Source organism: Urocampus carinirostris, chromosome 17, assembly GCF_059441175.1.
Source record: "Urocampus carinirostris isolate Australia breed hairy pipefish chromosome 17, RoL_Ucar_1.0, whole genome shotgun sequence".
NCBI lineage: Eukaryota > Metazoa > Chordata > Actinopteri > Syngnathiformes > Syngnathidae > Urocampus > Urocampus carinirostris.
Genome location: NC_142365.1, coordinates 26,728,341 through 26,746,268, shown reverse-complemented (window position 1 = coordinate 26,746,268; position 17,928 = coordinate 26,728,341). Strand labels below are relative to the sequence as shown.

General features: G+C 39.2%; 2 protein-coding genes across 6 annotated transcripts in view; one reads left to right on the top strand and one right to left on the bottom strand.

The window, feature by feature from the left end:
- rad51d (RAD51 paralog D) overlaps window positions 1-11,825 on the top strand; it is a 23,812-nt gene extending 11,987 nt beyond the window's left edge. For 3 of the 4 annotated variants that reach the window (XM_088320718.1, XM_088320720.1, XM_088320721.1), the window contains 8 exons: window positions 2,816-2,897; window positions 5,028-5,162; window positions 6,638-6,733; window positions 6,811-6,898; window positions 8,117-8,187; window positions 8,254-8,418; window positions 9,221-9,332; window positions 10,793-11,825. In XM_088320718.1, coding sequence (XP_088176844.1) covers window positions 2,816-2,897; window positions 5,028-5,162; window positions 6,638-6,733; window positions 6,811-6,898; window positions 8,117-8,187; window positions 8,254-8,418; window positions 9,221-9,316 — 733 coding nt within the window. In that variant the 3' untranslated portion in view covers window positions 9,317-9,332; window positions 10,793-11,825. Of the gene's footprint in view, window positions 1-2,815; window positions 2,898-5,027; window positions 5,163-6,637; window positions 6,734-6,810; window positions 6,899-8,116; window positions 8,188-8,253; window positions 8,419-9,220; window positions 9,333-10,788 lie in introns of all 4 variants that reach the window. The other variant, XM_088320719.1, reaches the window with a different exon arrangement.
- lig3 (ligase III, DNA, ATP-dependent) overlaps window positions 10,633-17,928 on the bottom strand; it is a 26,430-nt gene continuing 19,134 nt past the window's right edge. For both annotated transcript variants that reach the window (XM_088320716.1, XM_088320717.1), the window contains 5 exons: window positions 14,686-14,832; window positions 14,481-14,610; window positions 11,711-11,790; window positions 11,553-11,636; window positions 10,633-11,031 (listed from right to left, as the gene is read on the bottom strand). In XM_088320716.1, the coding sequence (XP_088176842.1) occupies window positions 10,789-11,031; window positions 11,553-11,636; window positions 11,711-11,790; window positions 14,481-14,610; window positions 14,686-14,832 (684 nt within the window). In that variant the 3' untranslated portion in view covers window positions 10,633-10,788. The remainder of the gene's footprint in view (window positions 11,032-11,552; window positions 11,637-11,710; window positions 11,791-14,480; window positions 14,611-14,685; window positions 14,833-17,928) is intronic.

Sequence of the window (17,928 nt, the reverse complement as noted above, 5' to 3'; positions counted from 1 at the left end):
GGTGAATTTAAATAAAAATCAGTGTTGTTTGTGCAGGCAAGAGTACTGTATTTTATACCAGTGTTACGCCCATTGGAGTTGATCTCAGTATTTTTACTCACTGTACCGGAGGCAAATGTTGGAGAGTGGAAAAAACAAAGTCGTCCTGAAAGATATAAACGCAAAAAGTTACAACGAGGGGAACAACTCTTTGGTGTACAGTGCCGTGAAAAGTATTTGCCCCCTTCCGGATTTCTGTTTTTTTTTTGCATACTTTTCGCTCACAAAGGTTTCAGATCATCAAACCAATTTTGATATCACATAGAGACAACCAAAGGAAATACGAAATGCAGTTTTAAAGATTGATTTCACTTAAGACACACAAAAAAATCAAAACCTATCTTACCCAATTTGAAAAAATAATTGCCCCTTAACATAATAGATATCTAAGCCACCTTTGGGAGCGATAGCAGAAATCCAAGTTTACAATAATTGGTAATGAGAAATTCTGGCTCTCCTTTGCAAAATGTGTTCAAATATGCATTATTGGAAGGTTTTCTAGCATAAGCTGCCTTTTAAAGGTCACACCACAGCATCTCAATTGAATTTAAATCCAAACTGACTTGGCCACTCCAGAACCTTTATTTTGTTTTGCCTTTTAAGTCATTCATAGGTGAACTTGCTGGTGTCTTTCGGATTGTTGTCCTGCTGCATAATCCAAGAGCGCTCGCGTTTGAGGGCGTGAACTGATGACGGGACGTTCTCATTTGGGATCTTCTAGTATACACCAGAATTCCTCATTCCGTCAGCCGCAAGTTGTCCTGGTCCTGATGCAGAAAAGCAGCCCCAGACCATCAAACTGCCAACACCAGGCTTTACTATTGGCATCATGTTTTTCTCGAATGCTGTGCCATTTTTACCCCAGATTTAACGGGCTGAACACCTTCCTAAAAGTTGAATTTTCCACTCACGAGTCCACAGGAATGTTTCTCTAAAAGTCTTAAGGATAATCAAAATGCTGTTTGGCAAATGTGAGACAACTCCTTGTGTTCTTTTGTGACAGCAGTGGTTTTCGCCTGGGAACTCTTCCTTGGATGGCATTTTTTGGCCTGTGTCTTTTTTTATAGTGAAGTCTTGAACAAGAGCCTTAACTGAGGTCTGCATTTTCTTGAATGTTTTTAAAGGTTCTTTTGTAGCCTCCTGGGTATGCCATCGTTGCACTCTTGGAACAATCTTAGTCGACCACTCCTGGGAAGGTTTTACCCTCTTCCCAGTTTTCTCCATTTGTTGATAATGGATTTGACAGTGGTATGCTGATGCCGTACAGCCTTGGAAAAATGGCATTGTCACCTTGGGTTAATGATCTGAAACCTTAGTGAGTGATAAATATGCAAAATACAAAGCATTCAGGAAGGGCGCAAATACTTTTTCACGGCACTGTATCTGATGATGAATTTGACTTTGAAGGACATTGAATAAATTGTAAATTTTATGTTTTTAAATGTGTTCATAGTTGTCAATAAATTATTTGAATCATGAACACATGTGTTCAACATCGTCACTTTAAATGCTTAGTTGGAGCCAAGACAAAGTCAAAAATTTGTACCGATTTTTGATAAAGAATTAGGATTGTACGTTTTACACGAATACAATATTTTTCCAAAACCTTTCTCACCTTGTTAGTCCCTGACCCATTTGTATGGCCTTACATTTGGTCCAGACCCCTGAACAATACAAGGGAGCATTTTTATGCCCTTTTTTTCTAAACAGAAAAAATAACTCAAAGCTTAGTTGTATCCTCAGTAGGGTTGTGGGTGTGATGAAGCTCATCCCAGCCGTCTTCGGGCAGTCGGCAGGTGACAACCTGAACTGGTTGCCAGCCAGATGTATGTGATAATAAACAAACATTTTTAAAAATATGCTTTGTTGGTAAAATATTTGTTAGAAAATGGCAGGGTGCAAAACATTCAAAAACACTGTTTAAGAAAAAAAAGCTATAGCTTTAATGGTATCCATCCCTGAGGAGGACCTCTGTTTTTCTTAGTGTTAATCATATTAGTGTTGTCATAAATTCGTAAAAACATGAAACCTAGGTTGTTGTTGTTGGGGTTTTTTTTGTTTTTGTTTTTTTTTTTTTTTGAAAATTATGCCTCCAAAGGGTTGGTGAAAGCGAAGAATCACCCATTTCCATTTTGGTAGTATCCCAAAATTGTTTTTTTTTTTCTTTTCCCGTTTACTAAAGGACGCTTGTAAGTCAAACCAGTCCTAAAGTTTTTTGTGACTAGATTTCACTGCGCAGCTTCACAATCAATCTATCTTCACCCGAGTCACGTCGACGCACCTTTTAAAATTGAATTTGAATGGAGCGGAGCGGAACGCAGCGTGAAGCGCGTCGCGCCGATCGCGCAGCCCCTAAAGAGGCGCCTCGTCCCATTTGGGCCGTAACGCGACGCATCCTCCGCATCAACGCCAGCTACTGCTCGGCTGTTCACTGCTTTAGAATAAAATAAAGAAATTCCTTCAAGGAGCTCCCCGAAAGCTTTTTACGCTCTCTTCCAAGGGGATGGAATATTCCACCAAAGTGTCTTGTTTATTTTATTTTGGGACTTTAAAGTCAATGTTTTTTCAAGCGTGTCATAAATATTACCGGACAACTCCAAGGAGATGCCTTGGACGTGTCATTGCTGCCCTCTAGTGGAGTGATCTTAGTTGCAGAGGGCACAATACAGAGATTGCAGACTGAGATTGTAGCTCTTATTAGAAGATTATAGGGTATCTTCACGCACGCAAAGATTTTCTTCTATTCAAGTGATTTTTTTTTTGTGTTTCTTCCCAGTCTGGACTCGCTGCTGGATTCTGGCGTGTACACTGGCGAGATCACAGAGTTGGCAGGGGGGCCAGGAAGCGGTAAAACCCAGGCAAGACTGGGCATTATGAAAGTGTTTTAGTAACTCATTTAGGTTTTATTTATATAGTATTTTCCACACTATTAAAATAGTCCTTTGTGATAGATTATTCATATATAAGGTGCTCTGAACTATATGATGCATAGTTGAAACTACATTAAGAGCTAGGTTTGCATAAAACAAAAAACAAATACATGTAAATGAAAACAATTTATTTCATAGGACCTATATTGTCATCATGACATCTGGTTTCACCACGAAAATTAATACATTCATACAGAAAGGGTTCATGTAATGTCCCCATTCGGAAGTATTCCCTTTTTTTGGGAGCTAGAAAGCAAGTGAACACCGTCCTTATTTGCCAAACTTATTTTTCTTTAGTTGCTATATATTCAGACAATGGCATCAACCCATTTTAAGGTTTCTGTAAAATGAAATAGAAAGAACAAAAAGTCCCGTTGGTCATCTAACTTTACAGATACATTTGTTACCATGAACTAAAATCCTCATTCAAGTAATCAAAACACGCCTCATACTTACAGCATTTTAACCATTAGGGCACTCAAAGGCCACACTATGTTTCTCAAACACAGAACATTTACTGTATGTGGTATCATTCAATTTAAGCCATGCATTTCCTATTGTATCCACCGTATTCTCCGGAATATAAGGCACTCTGGATTATTAGGTGAACTTTCACATTTCTGGCCAATTAGGGTTTTTTTTTAGGTGTTCCTAAAAATTCTGTATTTATCACATTCCTAAGAATAGAAGGTGAAATAAATACATGTATATTGAAATGTGCAATAGTCATAATGATGTATTTAATTTCTTTAAGAAAATAATGTTTGCTGGTCCTGATTGATATATTTTTCCTTGAAAAATATTTATGTTTAAAATGTATTCATAATTACATCCAATGAAAATATATGGTCAAATTAGTTTGTTTTGGGACTGGGGTCAGTCATTATTACTTTGTTTTGCATTCAAATGGGAAAAATAAATCAATTGAAGGAAATGTTTGTACAATCATTTATTTCTCCCCAAAATCTCAGAGGTGTCCTAATTCAGTCCGACAAACGGCAATGGTAAAAAATAATACTGCATGTTATAAGAAGTACTATTAATAAAAATGTGTTGTTTTGTTGCCTTTTTATCCTCAGCGTGTTTTCGTGTGCCCCCATAAGAACTATATTTGTCATTGTGGTCATAGCCAGCAATCAAATAGCTGGCTATGTTTTTCTATAGTGGCTTTTTTTTAAAGCATACATTTATTTTAGTTATCAATATATTCCTGATTTCTTCATCCCCGAAAATAAAACACTTCTGAACTAGCCCAATTGCATTTTGAGTTTACGATGCATATGATTAAAAAAATATAAATACATTTCATACATTTTGAGTAAATTGATTAAATGCTCCATTTCTAAACACGTATACAATGATATCACTTGTCCTTGTTAATCTAAACAAGAACAAGTTAATACTTAATACGTTACTTTTTTTCCCCTCGTGCATTGCCGAAGTGCAGCAGTCGAGACTCTTTATCGACTTAATACAAAAATCGGAATCAATGAGTCGTTCTCTTCCTCCTGGCCCGGCCCCTCTGCAAAATCTTTGAACCCAATGTGGCCCACGACTCCAGAAGTTGGTTTGGAATACTAAGCTGAATGTTGAATGTTGTTAAATTTTTAAATTCTTACTGAGCCGAGACAACGAGACAATTTCCGATTATTTTTATGTGAAGATTATTGGTTGAATAAACTATAAACAAACAAACATTAAACGACCAAAAAGGCAGTTGAATAAGTTTCACTTAAATTTGTAGTTTGTTATGTTACTTTTCCACATAACTGATTCTTTGCCCAAAATAATTTGTAATTTGTAATCATAACTAGCATGTTTAAAAAAGAAATCGATTGACAAAAAAATACAATAATTTGCTCAATATTTCTCATGATGTAATTTTGTTATGCCCAAATAGTTGTCTTATTATTTTAAATGAAACTAAGTATCACTTTTCTTACTAGAATATAGAATAATATTTTTCATGTCAATGATATTAAAAGGCGTTCGTAATTAGTCTTGTATGTACGAATTTCCCTGCAGCATGCAAGTGGTGTTTCCCTTTTTTTTCTCCAGGTGTGTATGGGCGTGGCGGCACACGTGTCGCAGCAGCTGAAGCAAAACGTGATCTACGTGGACACGACGGGTGGACTTTCGGGAGGGCGACTGCGTCAAATGCTGCGTACGCAAACCGGGAGTGAAGCCGAGCAGGTCACACAATCCAAATAATAACTAAATGAAAGTAAAGATAGTCTCAGATGGTTGCACAAGTGTGCAATCCCCTTCATTCACCGATTCTATTTTAATATGAAAAGGATAATTAACGTTAAGGCCACATCCGTAGCATCGGGCAGTGCACATGCAAACGCATAATCTCCATTTTTCTTTTCCTTCAGTTAACATGTGCTTGCTAAAAATATTTGTGCATTTATTTTATATGATGTTAAGTGTTGGGCATGTTACTCAGTTACAGTTACTTAATTTAAATGTAACTCAGTTGCCCCCTCAAGATTACTAAGAAGCTAACACCCTAAAATGCTTTAAAATAGCTACATATTTCAAGAGATACAAGAAAATGTGTACACTAACGTGTGGAATCAGAGAAGCTTTCATAATTAATGGTTTGTTCAATCTTGATAGCTTGCAAACTAACAGTTGAGACACTCCATATCTGTTTTGTCTTATGTTTCTAAAACGCCCGAATAGTTCGTTCTCGATTTCTGACTAATGTCCAATACGTTTTAATAACTTTACAAATAAAAAGCCCCAAATTAAGCACAGTTTTACTGTAAATTTCTTGCTTAGATTTGCCCTATTGTTTTGTTGTTTCTGTGTACTTGGCTTTGAAAGTCCTTAAAGGTGGGGTGCAATCATAACTTTTAAGCCAGGAGTTGGCGGCAGAGATGATCTATGCGCATTTCTTGGACCCATTCGGATAAACTCTTCTTTTTTTTTTATCTTTTCGGGGGTTTGTTCTACCCCAAATAGGCCTGATAAAAGTAAGATAAAAGCAGATAGCCACAATGGAAAATAAAGCATAAGGGCTCTTTGAGCTCTCTTGTGCGTTATTACCACTTACATAATACAGGATATAAAATATATACAATATATATATATATATATATATATATATAAAACTTTTAACGTTCTAAACGATGAACCTTATCTTTTAAACGTGCTTGAATGTGGCTGTGAAAAGATGTACGAACCCTGATATAAGCTGACCCCCTGATTTAAGTATTTTATTGTATCGTTATAAATTTGACTTACATGTGAGTAAATACGGTAGGGAGAATATCTGCATGAGGAGTAATTCAACATCCTTGTACTCTTTGCTTGAGATCGTAATTAGTTGTACTTTGTAAGGAGATATTACCATGCCCACAGATTTTCATCAGCGTATCGAGGGTTATGTGGGACCATATGAGTGGTGCGGAATTGTTCAATAGTCAACATCGTTATTCATTGTCTGCATTTAATGACTAATGCAGTAACACACCGTGCATTAACGACGGTTGAGTTTAACATGTATCTACTGGTAATAAGGTATCACAGTAATCGTTTCTTGTAACATGATAGTCCCAATTCTGATGATAGCACAAAAGGCTGACATTTGCACAGTGACTTTTTATAGCAGCGACACCAGAAAACACAAGCGAAAATGCGCATGTCATTTCCGCTGTCAGATGGAAGCCCTGCAAAGGATCGGCGTGCATCGCGCATTTGACGTCTTCTCCCTCCTCGACTGTCTTTACCGCCTCGGCGGCGACGGCCTTCTGCAGGTGCGAGCCAAATTTGTCGCCGGCCCGCAACGAAGCGTCGCACGTCGACGATTGTCACGTTTTTTTCCCCCCGGTAGGCGCGCGGCGGCGGTTCCGTCAAGGCGCTGATCGTAGACTCCGCGTCAGCCGTCATCGCTCCTCTGCTGGGAAGCAGGCATCACGAAGGTGAGCGCCAAAACACATCGCGCGAGTAAATCGACGCAACCGACACAAATATCAGCGAGTGCAAAAGTTCAACCTGTAACTTTTTACTGGCAGGTGCATCTGCAAAGATTGGGATTGTCTTCATTTCTAATAAAAGGACTGTTGTTACTCCTATATGAGGAGAGAAATATGGCGTATTTTCACAAGCATAAAGCACACAGTGATGTAAAACGGCGGAGGTAGACCAGCTCTGTGGCCTGAGGGTTGGGCACCCACATCGAGTTTGGGAGGCCAGAGGTTCGAGCCTTAGCAGAGTGTAACCTGATTAGGACGTACATTTTAGGGTGGGTATGCGATCTTCTGTGACTTTTAAGCTACTCTTTTTTGGACGCTATACGCTTTCCACTTGTGCAGAAGAGGACACGTGACGTCACACAGAATGCTTCCATTGTACTCATAGATGCTAAGGGTGTGGCATATCAGCAATAGGAAAGTCATTGTGCTACCAAAAGTTGTACCACCAAATATTAATTCAATCCAAAACCTCACTTTCTCTCCGTTAAATGCATGTTTTCTTTTGGCATGGTGTGTTGATTTCTACGCTACGCGGAAGAACATGAGAACCGAGCCGCCGACAGAGCATTGAAGATTAATGAATGTTTCGCAGGTGGAGGAAGCTGAAAACTGAACGTTGACGAGTTTTTAGCTGCGTTTAACTTTGTAATCAATACTTAAATAAATCACAACCAAACTCAGTTTTGGTCCCGCTATATTTTTATATACGCAGACTTGTATGCTTGTGTTGTCGAAAGGGAACAGCAGCAGAAGGCATCCGTGCCCTATTGTGCGGTTCCCCCAGTAAATGTGTTAAATACAGAGCTAGAACCAGCCTATTAACACGGTGCACCCAATGGTCGTGAAAATACGGTATATTTGTGAGGAACTAAAATCATGTCTTGATAAATGCACACGCAAGATTAAAAATAGCATATGTAAAACACATCTATTTTTTGGCTCAGCAAAATATATGAATTCCGCACCGGATTTCTTCTTTTAATGGTACTGAAGAAATTGGAAAATGGGCTTGTTAGGGTTTGTATATGGCTGAAAAAAAGGTGTACGAACCTTTATCCAATACTAATCTGCACACGCATTATTTATTTTTCAAATTGACAATTTTTTTTAACTTCTACTCAATTTACTGTTTGTCCAATGTTTTTTTGTCTTTTTAATGTATAGGCATGTACATGATGAGCCAAGTGGCCATTATCCTTAAGACCATGGCCAAGGATTTCAACCTCGCTGTTCTGGTAAACTCACACACACACACTCTGTGTTGTTATTGGACAATTTTGGGCATGACTCCCCTTTTGCAGGTGACCAATCATGTGACGAGAAACGAGGATGGGGAAGTTCTCCCAGGCCTGGGTGTGTCCTGGAGTCACGTGCCAAGAACCCGAGTCCTGTTGGAGCGACTTTCCGGCCTTGACGTTTGCGGGTCTTCTCTTCGGTCTGCCAGGCTTGTCAAGTCCTCCAGACGGGTGAGTCAAAAATAGCATCCCAGGGTGGAAGTCATTTAAACGAACTATAAGCCACTACTTTTTTGATACATTGTAAGCGGTGTAGCTTCATATACAGTACAGGGTAACGAAAACAGCGAGCTGCTCCTTTCCACAATGCATACCCTCCAAATATATAACACCGCTTAAGCCATTCTTATAGAGGAGAAAGTCTATTTTTTTTTGCCAACATTATTCATATACTGTAATAAGAGGAGAAAAACGGGAGGTTTAAATATTAAATATTTATAATACACTCATGATATTTCAACTTTTCACCTATGAATCAAGTCCTTAATTTATACTTCCAAATCGAACAGCAGGGGAAGTTTTTCATCAAAATTGTTTAGGTTGCTAAGGTTTCCTTTAATACTCAAAGGCCGATGACAAGGGAATGCAATTTAGTTCGTTACCATGGCTAACACTAATGACAATAACACAAAAAGGTCTGTGTACAAGCTTCCACTTTTTTCAACACAGCAGTCATCTAGAAATACAAGGCTCACATTTTATCCCTAACTCGCGTTTTCCTTCGGCTCAGTAGTAAATATGTATTGGTCTTTTTAATCGCCATATTGAATGGTCGCATGATCCCAAAACGTGATGTAAACAACTCTGAGCAGAAGGGGAAAACACAGCTGAAAACTGTATGTGGGGAAATTGCGTTCCACAGCCAAAAGCGGGCTTGAAATTGTTCCTTTTCATGGCTATTAAACATGCAGCTTTTAACCGGGTGTACTCTGTCGTCCGGAATTTACGCTAAAAATGTTTTGTCTTAAAACAGCCGTGTTCCATCCAAGCCGAGTTGGACCTTCAGCAGTGGAGTCGCACCGATGGCAACGATTCAGGAAAACGAAAACTCGATGCGGTAGAGTCTTGAAATCAAAGGATTCCGGGTAAGTGAACGCTTTAATACATTAGAGCAGTTCTCAGCTAGTGCCCAATTTTGTTTTTGCAAAAGAAAGCTGTTGAGTAACATTCATATCAGTATTTCTTTTATTGTATACAAATCATTTGCTAATGAGGTTGTACAGAAAAAAACACCTTTTCGAATCTAAGATGGTACTATTAAAAAAAAAAATAGCCGATTTGAACCACTGAACATAGTTACAAGCTAGTACATTTTTTGTTCTATGGGCAGCTCATTTAAAAATATAGTAAAACGGATACAGCAAAATCATTAACCTAAGTAGTATTACCTGTATAACCACTGAGCCACAGTGACTGCAAATCATAAAAAAAAAACCTATATATTTAGCGGGGGGCATGACAACTGAGTGGTTAGCGTGTCCGCGGTCATGGGATCAAATCCAGCAACCAGTTTTCCTGTGCGGAGTTTGCATGTTCTCCCTTTGCTTGCGTGGGTTTTCTCCCATATTCAGAAAAACATGCATGTCAGGTTAATTGTCAGTGTCTGAAATCAATGACAAAAAGTCAATGGACACCAGAGGCGTGTTCAGGAGAGTGATCAGACATGTAGTCTCTTGATAATCGCTTGCCGCGCACTGCTGAACGTTTTGTAATCGCTCACTGTGATTGCCTTACTGATCCAAAATGGCCGACTACAGTACAATGGATTTCGTTCTACAGCTTGCTTTGAGCGAGTTGGCTAATATGAGCGACAGTTCGCATATTGACACAGTTAAGGTTATCCTAAACGCAGTGGAAGGGTCATACCTGTCTTGCATTGTTCACAAACATTACCAGGCAATGTAAGACGATATATTACATCGCCAACAGCACTCGTCAGGGCGAGATCCTCAATCTTCTGCACTGTCGACGCCATGTTGGAAATCAAAGTAAGCGGTCTTTCTCCCGTGATTACTCGGGCACGCGAGCGCTCAATAATCACTGGCCGTTCAGAAGCTAGCGATAGCTCGCGATAGCAATCACTCACTCTCCTGAACACGCCTCAGGGCAGACAACTGTGAGTGAGTTGTCTGTGGCCCAGCGACTGGCAACCAGTTCAGGGTGTCCCCTGCCCGAAAAAAACAGGGATGGGCTCCAGGACCCCCGCAACCCTACTGAGGATAATGGATGGGATAGATGGATTGTTTTAGCATAAAATGGTATTGGAAATTCATTTTTAAACGTTGAAAACACTGCATTAGTTTATCACATTTACTTGATATATTGGGTGCCACACCACAGGAAATGGTGCACCAAAGACCCTCGTAATTAAGGGATCCACTTAAGTGAAGGCTCATCAAAAAGTGTTTTTTATTTAAAAAAAAAAAAAAAAAACTTAATTATTAGCTTGCTCAGATTACATATCATGATTTAAATAAAAAAAAATGTGGATAGAACGTTTTGTGTTTAGAGCCCCTCGTAAAAGGTGTCTTTCTGTTGAAGCTAGCAGGGGGACACAACGCGCCGCTTCCGGATGCACTCCCAGATCCAGTTGGGCGTCACACGTTGCGCCCCACGACCGACTTCATCCTCCCCGTTGTCGGCCAGTGTGTGTGTGGCTGAGTGAGCTTCAAAGTCGGCCACCAAATCACCGTCGTATGCTACAAAGTAGCGACGAAGCTTGGCAAATTGGTCCACACTGGAAGGTAGGAAGAGCTTGACGCCGCTGAAGATATCCAAGAGAGTCTAATTGACAGAAAAAGCTGGTTCACACCACACAAGCGCCATATTTTCACACTGATCACAATTGCATAACATTGGATCAAGCCCTCTAGAAATACAGAGAATGTAAGAAAAGGCATTAGGTCTCATTTTACAATACATTTTTTGATGTTTTATTGGGCGATACAGCTGTTCGCAAAGACATTACAAAGTGCATGGCGATTAGGGCACTGTTATGCAATTATGATTAACTGTCCCTAGCTGCCCGGTGGTTAGGATTTAATACTCCTACCATTACCACCATTATTAAGCAATCATGATCAGCGATTTTTATTTCTGGATCAATATTTGCACAAATACGTATACACATTTAAAGGCACACATTTAAATTTATTAGGTGTGCTTTATGGTACTGTGAGTAAAAACAGTGTGATGTGAAATAAAATCTATTGCCTTTTCCTATGTCATCTAGATCCCTACTGGACTAGTTTTTACACAGTCGATTTCAGTTCGTTATAATTTAACATTTAACATTTTGCAGCAACCTTGTCATTGTTGGACTCCAGCATCTGCGGCTGCGTCACTGTCTTGGTGTGTCCGTTGCTGGGCACAGTTTCACTTTTTCTCGCCTGTAATTTAAACAAAACGAACGGTCCCACTCGACACAAAAACTCAGATGTTTGTAATATATCGGACTTTGTACCTTTTTTGGAGTAGGCGCTTTGACTGCTGGGGAGCTGGGTTCTGATTTGACAGCCTTGCGCTTGGCTGGGGTGCTGTTAGCTACGGACAAATAAAATGGACATATTTACTACCAAGTCGATTGGTCACTTTTTTTTATAACAAAAATCATATGGATTGAAAAGTGGGTTTTTTTTGTATTGCAGTTTTTTTTTTTTTTTTTTTTTTTAAACAAAGTTTCAAGGCATTGAATTCATTATTCAAAAGTCTTGAAAATGTCAACACAAGATTTATATTTGTTTGAACCCAAAGGATTGTGTAACATTTATTGTCTTTTTTTAATAATTCCCCGATTCCCTTTCGTGGCAACAGCATGTGACCATAATAACGGCGATGTTGTTTCAGTCGGGCCTTACAGAGTAGACGCGTGTCTCGGGTCTACTCACAATACAAATAGCAACGTCAGGCCGAGACGTTTACTTAGCACCGTGCGCGGAAGGTCTTAATTAAATGAGAACCTTTCTTCCCCATGGCTAAAAGCGGTATCAGGTCATGTGTGCAATAAAATATTTGTTTTAATGGTGTTTCGGTCGACTTGGTCTTAATTTTGATTTCAAAAGGCATTACACAAAAAAGGTATTGAATTTAACTTGCCTTACGCTGTAGAATCCCTGACCATAATCTAATAGTCCCTCACTGTATCTTATCATTTTGAGGGTTTGCACATTTTAATTGTGCAGTGTCTTCTGCATTCTGATTGTCAAAACAGTCACCCTGCCCATTTTCTGCTTGTGCGTCATTAACGTTCCAGTCCAAGTGGTAAACTTGCATAAAACCGTTTGACAAACCTGCATCACATACACCCAAATCATTTTCAATTTTGAGCCATCATGTCAAGAAAACCCAGACAAAGCAATAGAAAGCGTCTTCCTCAGTCTTTTGGTGCTTCACAAAGTTGGACTTCTCCACATGCTCAAGTAAGGTCTCAAGCCCATCGGGCATATAATGTTAATCATTATGTTCAGGTTGCTAAAGGCTGAGAAGACGGAGACGAAATCCATCGCACCAATCCTCCACAGATCCATACAAAAACAAAAAAAACCTGAAAATTCTGTTTTTCCTCAAGCTTGCTCGGTTAAATCAAGTTAACTGGTTAGGGCCAAGTAGGGCTTAAATACCCGCAGACCCAGGTTGGATTGGGCTGGGCTAGATTTATTTTTAATTTTTTTTAAGTCTGATTACCAGTTTTTTCTTGCCCTCATGTGGGTTTTAGATCAGGGGATGGTGTCATAATAGTCCGTGGTTTGCAATAATCTGGTCTGTGCAGCCCTTTGAGACTCTCTGATTAAGGGCTATACAAATAAACATGACTCTAAAGTAGGGTAAAAGCATTTTATATCACCTTTTATTTTACCATAACCACCCACATGATGGTGACAAAATACTTAATAATAATAATTTTGAAAGGTTCAGAAATGTTTTAAAACCTGCCCAATGAAATTGGCAAAACTATTAAGCAAAACACTATCGGCAAAGATTATTTTGACGGACAAGTTATTCTTAAACATTTCTAAAATACAGTACTCTTTATTCAAGGCTTGAGACTGTAAATTGGGTTTTATCTTTGATGACAACGTATCAGAGTTTAATAAATAAATGTTTCTATTTTGTGGGTTTTGACTTTTGCAGACCTTTTTAGAACACAACCCTTGCAAAAAACGAGCGATTACTGTAAAATCACTTTCTTATTTCGCAATAATTTCCATTTATTCTCAATTCTCCTTTTCTTTCCTTTTTACCAACTTACTTTTTCAAAAAAAGGTTATAGATCACAAATTCATATGTTGTGTTAGACTCTGGATCTCAAATGATGCGACTCAGCTGGAGAAGCCAAGATGGCCACTCATCTCACTCTGCTTACATGTTCAGCTGTGTTGGAGAAAGGGCTGCAACTAACTATTTTAATAATCCATGAACCGGTCAATTATTTTTTTCGATTAATCGGATTTAAAAAAAAAAAAAAACACACATTAATCATTCATTTATTCATTCAAACAATGACGTTCTGAACAACACTAAAATGGTGCACAAAATTAAAATTCCAAGTGATTGTCAAATAAATGCATACACAAGTATGCAATACACCTGAAAATATGTAAAGTCTTTTCCTACCACCTTATTGAAGGGTCATATTACATTTGGACTTATAAAGAAAACAAACTATGAAAGAGCAATACATTTTATGTGGAGCAAAGAAATGTATCCACAAAGAAATATCAAAAATGAAAACCCACTTTTCAAAATGTTGTCAACTCTTCTATGATAAACATTCCCAATGTGATTTTTCATATGCTTAAGATTCTGAGCACTGTGTTGAGTGGAAGAAGTCCTCATTATTATTTTTTACTTTATCTTCAGATTTTCTTTCTGCACTTTTGTTTCCTTGAAAATTGTTTATTTTGTAATGTTTGACTGTTTTATGCCAATTTTGTTTGTAATGATGCAATGTCGTGAAAATGTAAGATACTGTCTGGGGGTGCCCTCTGCCCGATCAAAGTGGTACTAAATCTATCTTAACGAAATTTAATGCACTTATTTGTATTGATTTAATGTATTTAGTGGCTCCGGAAACAACAAATTGATGTGGAAAATAATTGCCAACACTTTTAACCCGAATTTGTTCTTATTTTTTGTTCAAATACCAACGTGAATATTACTCAAATTTTCTGAGGCGTTACTGTAAATGAGAGTATTGAAATGATGTCAAAGTCCAGGTTTTGTCGAGAACTCACTTTTCTTGGGCGGGGCACTTGGTGGCGCTGGAGTGTTCCCGTCGCTGTCCTCGGACTCTCCCTTGTCCTGGCCTGAAGGACCCGCAGTCACTTTGAAGTCGCAGTTCTCCTTGGAGATGCGATAGAGCTCCTACCAGGACGGCAAAAAAGACAATACGAGTCAAAATCCGCAGAAAGGCGGATCGGAGATCAGGTAATGCCGTACTTTAAGCTGCGGCAGGTTGGTGGCGCTCTTCCAGTCCTTGTCATCACGGATCCGTGTCATGCGGGGGAACCGAATAGAGATGCCGTCCGCTGTATGCATCTCAGACTTGGAAAACTCAGCGCCTGTGATCTCCCACACCGGTGCATCCTGGGCCACCCCCATAAAATAAGAAAACCTTGTAAATACTGAAATTTTAAACAGAAGACATTCTTGCCTCTTTTTCTGTTAGAGTTAGGTTTTTAAAACAAACACATTTGTGTATACAATACTTTAGTCCCTTGTTTATCAGGTTTAATGGAGACCACAACCGTCGGCAGTATGCAAAAATCTGCTAAGTAGCCACCCTTCATTTTTAAACATGCGTCTCAACTTGCAGTAGTACTCCACCGCGAATAGGACCAAAAAAGTGCAGATGATTTTAGAAGGGTCACAGTGCGACACTGCTACGAGCAATAGTCAACAGGGGATAATGGATCGTGGCCACAACCAAGCATTTCATTTCAGGTGGGCGAGAAAGGCATGCCCCCTCTTGCGGCAATATAGGAGTGGTGATAAAGGATCGCAGCGACTGCACAAAAGCAGTGTATTGTAGGAGGGTCACAATGGCACATTGCAGCAGCCTAAATAGAAAAAATAAAAACCAATTGCTAGACCCTGCTCGAAGCAATCGTTGCCCAGGGATAATAAATCACGCCATAACCGAGCATTTAATTTTACACGGGCCGGAAAGGATTGCCTCCTGTAAAAGTTCCTTCTGCAGGTCCCTGTCGCAGCAATATGGGATTAGAGATATGCAGCCACACGAATGCAGTTCATTTTAGGCAGAAATACAGTAATGGCAAAATAATCACCCAGCCAGACATAAATGTGCTCTACTGGTCCTTTCCTGCAGCAACATGCAATCAAGGATAATGGATGGTGGCCGCATGATGCAGTTCACTTTTTAATGCTTTAGAACTGCAACAAATGGCCCCCAGGGCCAACAAAAGTGTGCTCTTCCAGTCCCTGCTTGCAATAACAATTGATGTGGGGTAAAGAATTGCAACCTCACAAGTTCAGTTGACTTTTCAGTGATACAGTACTGCAAAAGAGTCTCCAGGCTTGACATAAGTGCACTTTGACACTCCATGCTAACAGCATTTTGCGGTCAGGGATAACGGATTGAGGAATGTTTTTCAACCTGCAATGCATTGAGGCAGCTAAACATGAGGGGCGTTGAGTTACGAAACTTTTGAGATTATTTCAAATAACAATTCATGTCCTATCTAGCCAAAGTTTCTGTCGCAAAAAATAAAATCTACATAGTATTTTTGTTTTTTTAAAAGAAATTCATAATATTGTTTTGCAGCATGACATTTTAACTCATTCAGTGGCATAACATATAAATACATTGTCAGAATTGTGGCGGTGAATTTTTGGTCGGGGGGGGAGTTATCGAAAGAAAGTTCTTTAAAGCTCAATAATGTATTTAATATAACAATTTCATAGAAAACCCTCATAGTTTTCTTTTCAATATTTGATACAATAAGAAACAAAATATTTATCATTGAAGTAATATTATTCAGTGTTGGTTTTCAGTTTAATTTGGAAACTTTTTATTTGAAATAATCCAATATATTTGTGAGTTAATAATTATATAATTGATTTTGATCAGTTTCGATATGAAACAATAATAATTTTCGTTTTTATTTTTGTTTTCTGGAGTTCCGGTTAGGGGAGAGGAAGGACGTCACACACTAAGCCGTGAATCAGAGAGGAGGTTAGCTCCGGTAGCTACCGGTTGCTCCAGGTTACCGCCCGAGATGCAAGACGTGAGTCACGTTTCCGTAAAACACAGCAAACTGCACTCCCTGTGCGCTTTGACGTTTTTCACCAGCACAGCTAGTTCGTCTGTCTTATTTGGTATAGAGTTAACATTTACCATGATTAAGGACGGTACAGAAGACATAACACCGCTAGCCGCTTAGCCTTAGCTCTGGCACTGCATCCACAATAGGGCCCCCTAATCACGCCGGCGCGAAAATTCTTCAGGGCAAGGAGTTGATTCCTTGGATAAACGCATTTTTGTGCGTTAAAACCCATAACGATATGATAGAAAGTAATCCAAAGTGTACGGACGCCACCAAAGACTTATTAAAAAAAAAATTTAAAAACGTGTTTTTTGTGACCCAACCGTAACACCGTAGTCGGTTCAAGAAAACCGTACTCATTACGGCAAAACCGTAGTACTTGGCAGGTATGAAGATATAAAAAAAGTGCCTTCTTAATCGTCGGGACAGAGAGGGACGATGTTTTGTGCGGCTCCGCGATCCTATGTGCGTGTTGCACATGTGATCATCGGGCGCTGGAAAATTCTTGCATGCATGATTTCAGTGTTATTGCAATAAAATGTTATTTTGCAAGCAAAGTGCCCTTGTCTTTATGGAAAGCATTGTTTCGATATTGTAGGTATCATAAATGCAAAGTGTCGTATGTCGAAGTGTCCTTGGGCAAGACATTGAATTCCTAATGCCCCTGATAGCAGGTAGTTGAACTCTTGTGAATATAACCAGAGCATGTTTGCAGGAAATCATTTCACTAGTGGAATAATACAAGACTTTTGGGTGAGATATACTGGCTTTAAAGTTTGAGGGTATCTCGTTTCAGATTGATCATGACGTTTGTGTGATCAATATATCTTGAATCCCATGAGTTTAGGCTTTCCAATGATATGTGGCATGACGTATTTCAGTGACTAGTGGCATTGTGAGAATTTCGGGCTATCTTAAGGTTAAGAGGTTAAATAATTTTGTGACTTTTCAGATTTTATCTTGTTTAAACATTTCGTCAACATCTTTTGTGGACCAGGGTTTTTTTGCGTTTGAATATTTTTGGAGAATGAAGGACCCGGAAAACTACCGTAGGAAAAGACTGTTTCACTACCAAACCCTTGTCTGCCCTTCAGGATCACGAGTACCGCCCTAACTGTTTGGACTTACAGGAACACTGACCCCTCGCCTGCATCTTCGGTCCCGATTGTTTCCTCCCAACCTGCATACTGCAAAAGAGCACTGGTTGCTGTACTAATCAGTATTTGTGCACTCTGCCTATGCACTACCTCAAGTTGGTTCTTGAAACTGATGTAACGAAATCTTTGCAGAAATAAAAAGAACAACGTTTTATACAGTCAAAATCTCCAATATGATGCCTTGGAGTGGTACAAACTACTACTGTATGCCTAAGTAAAGGGGTCTTATGTTAGAC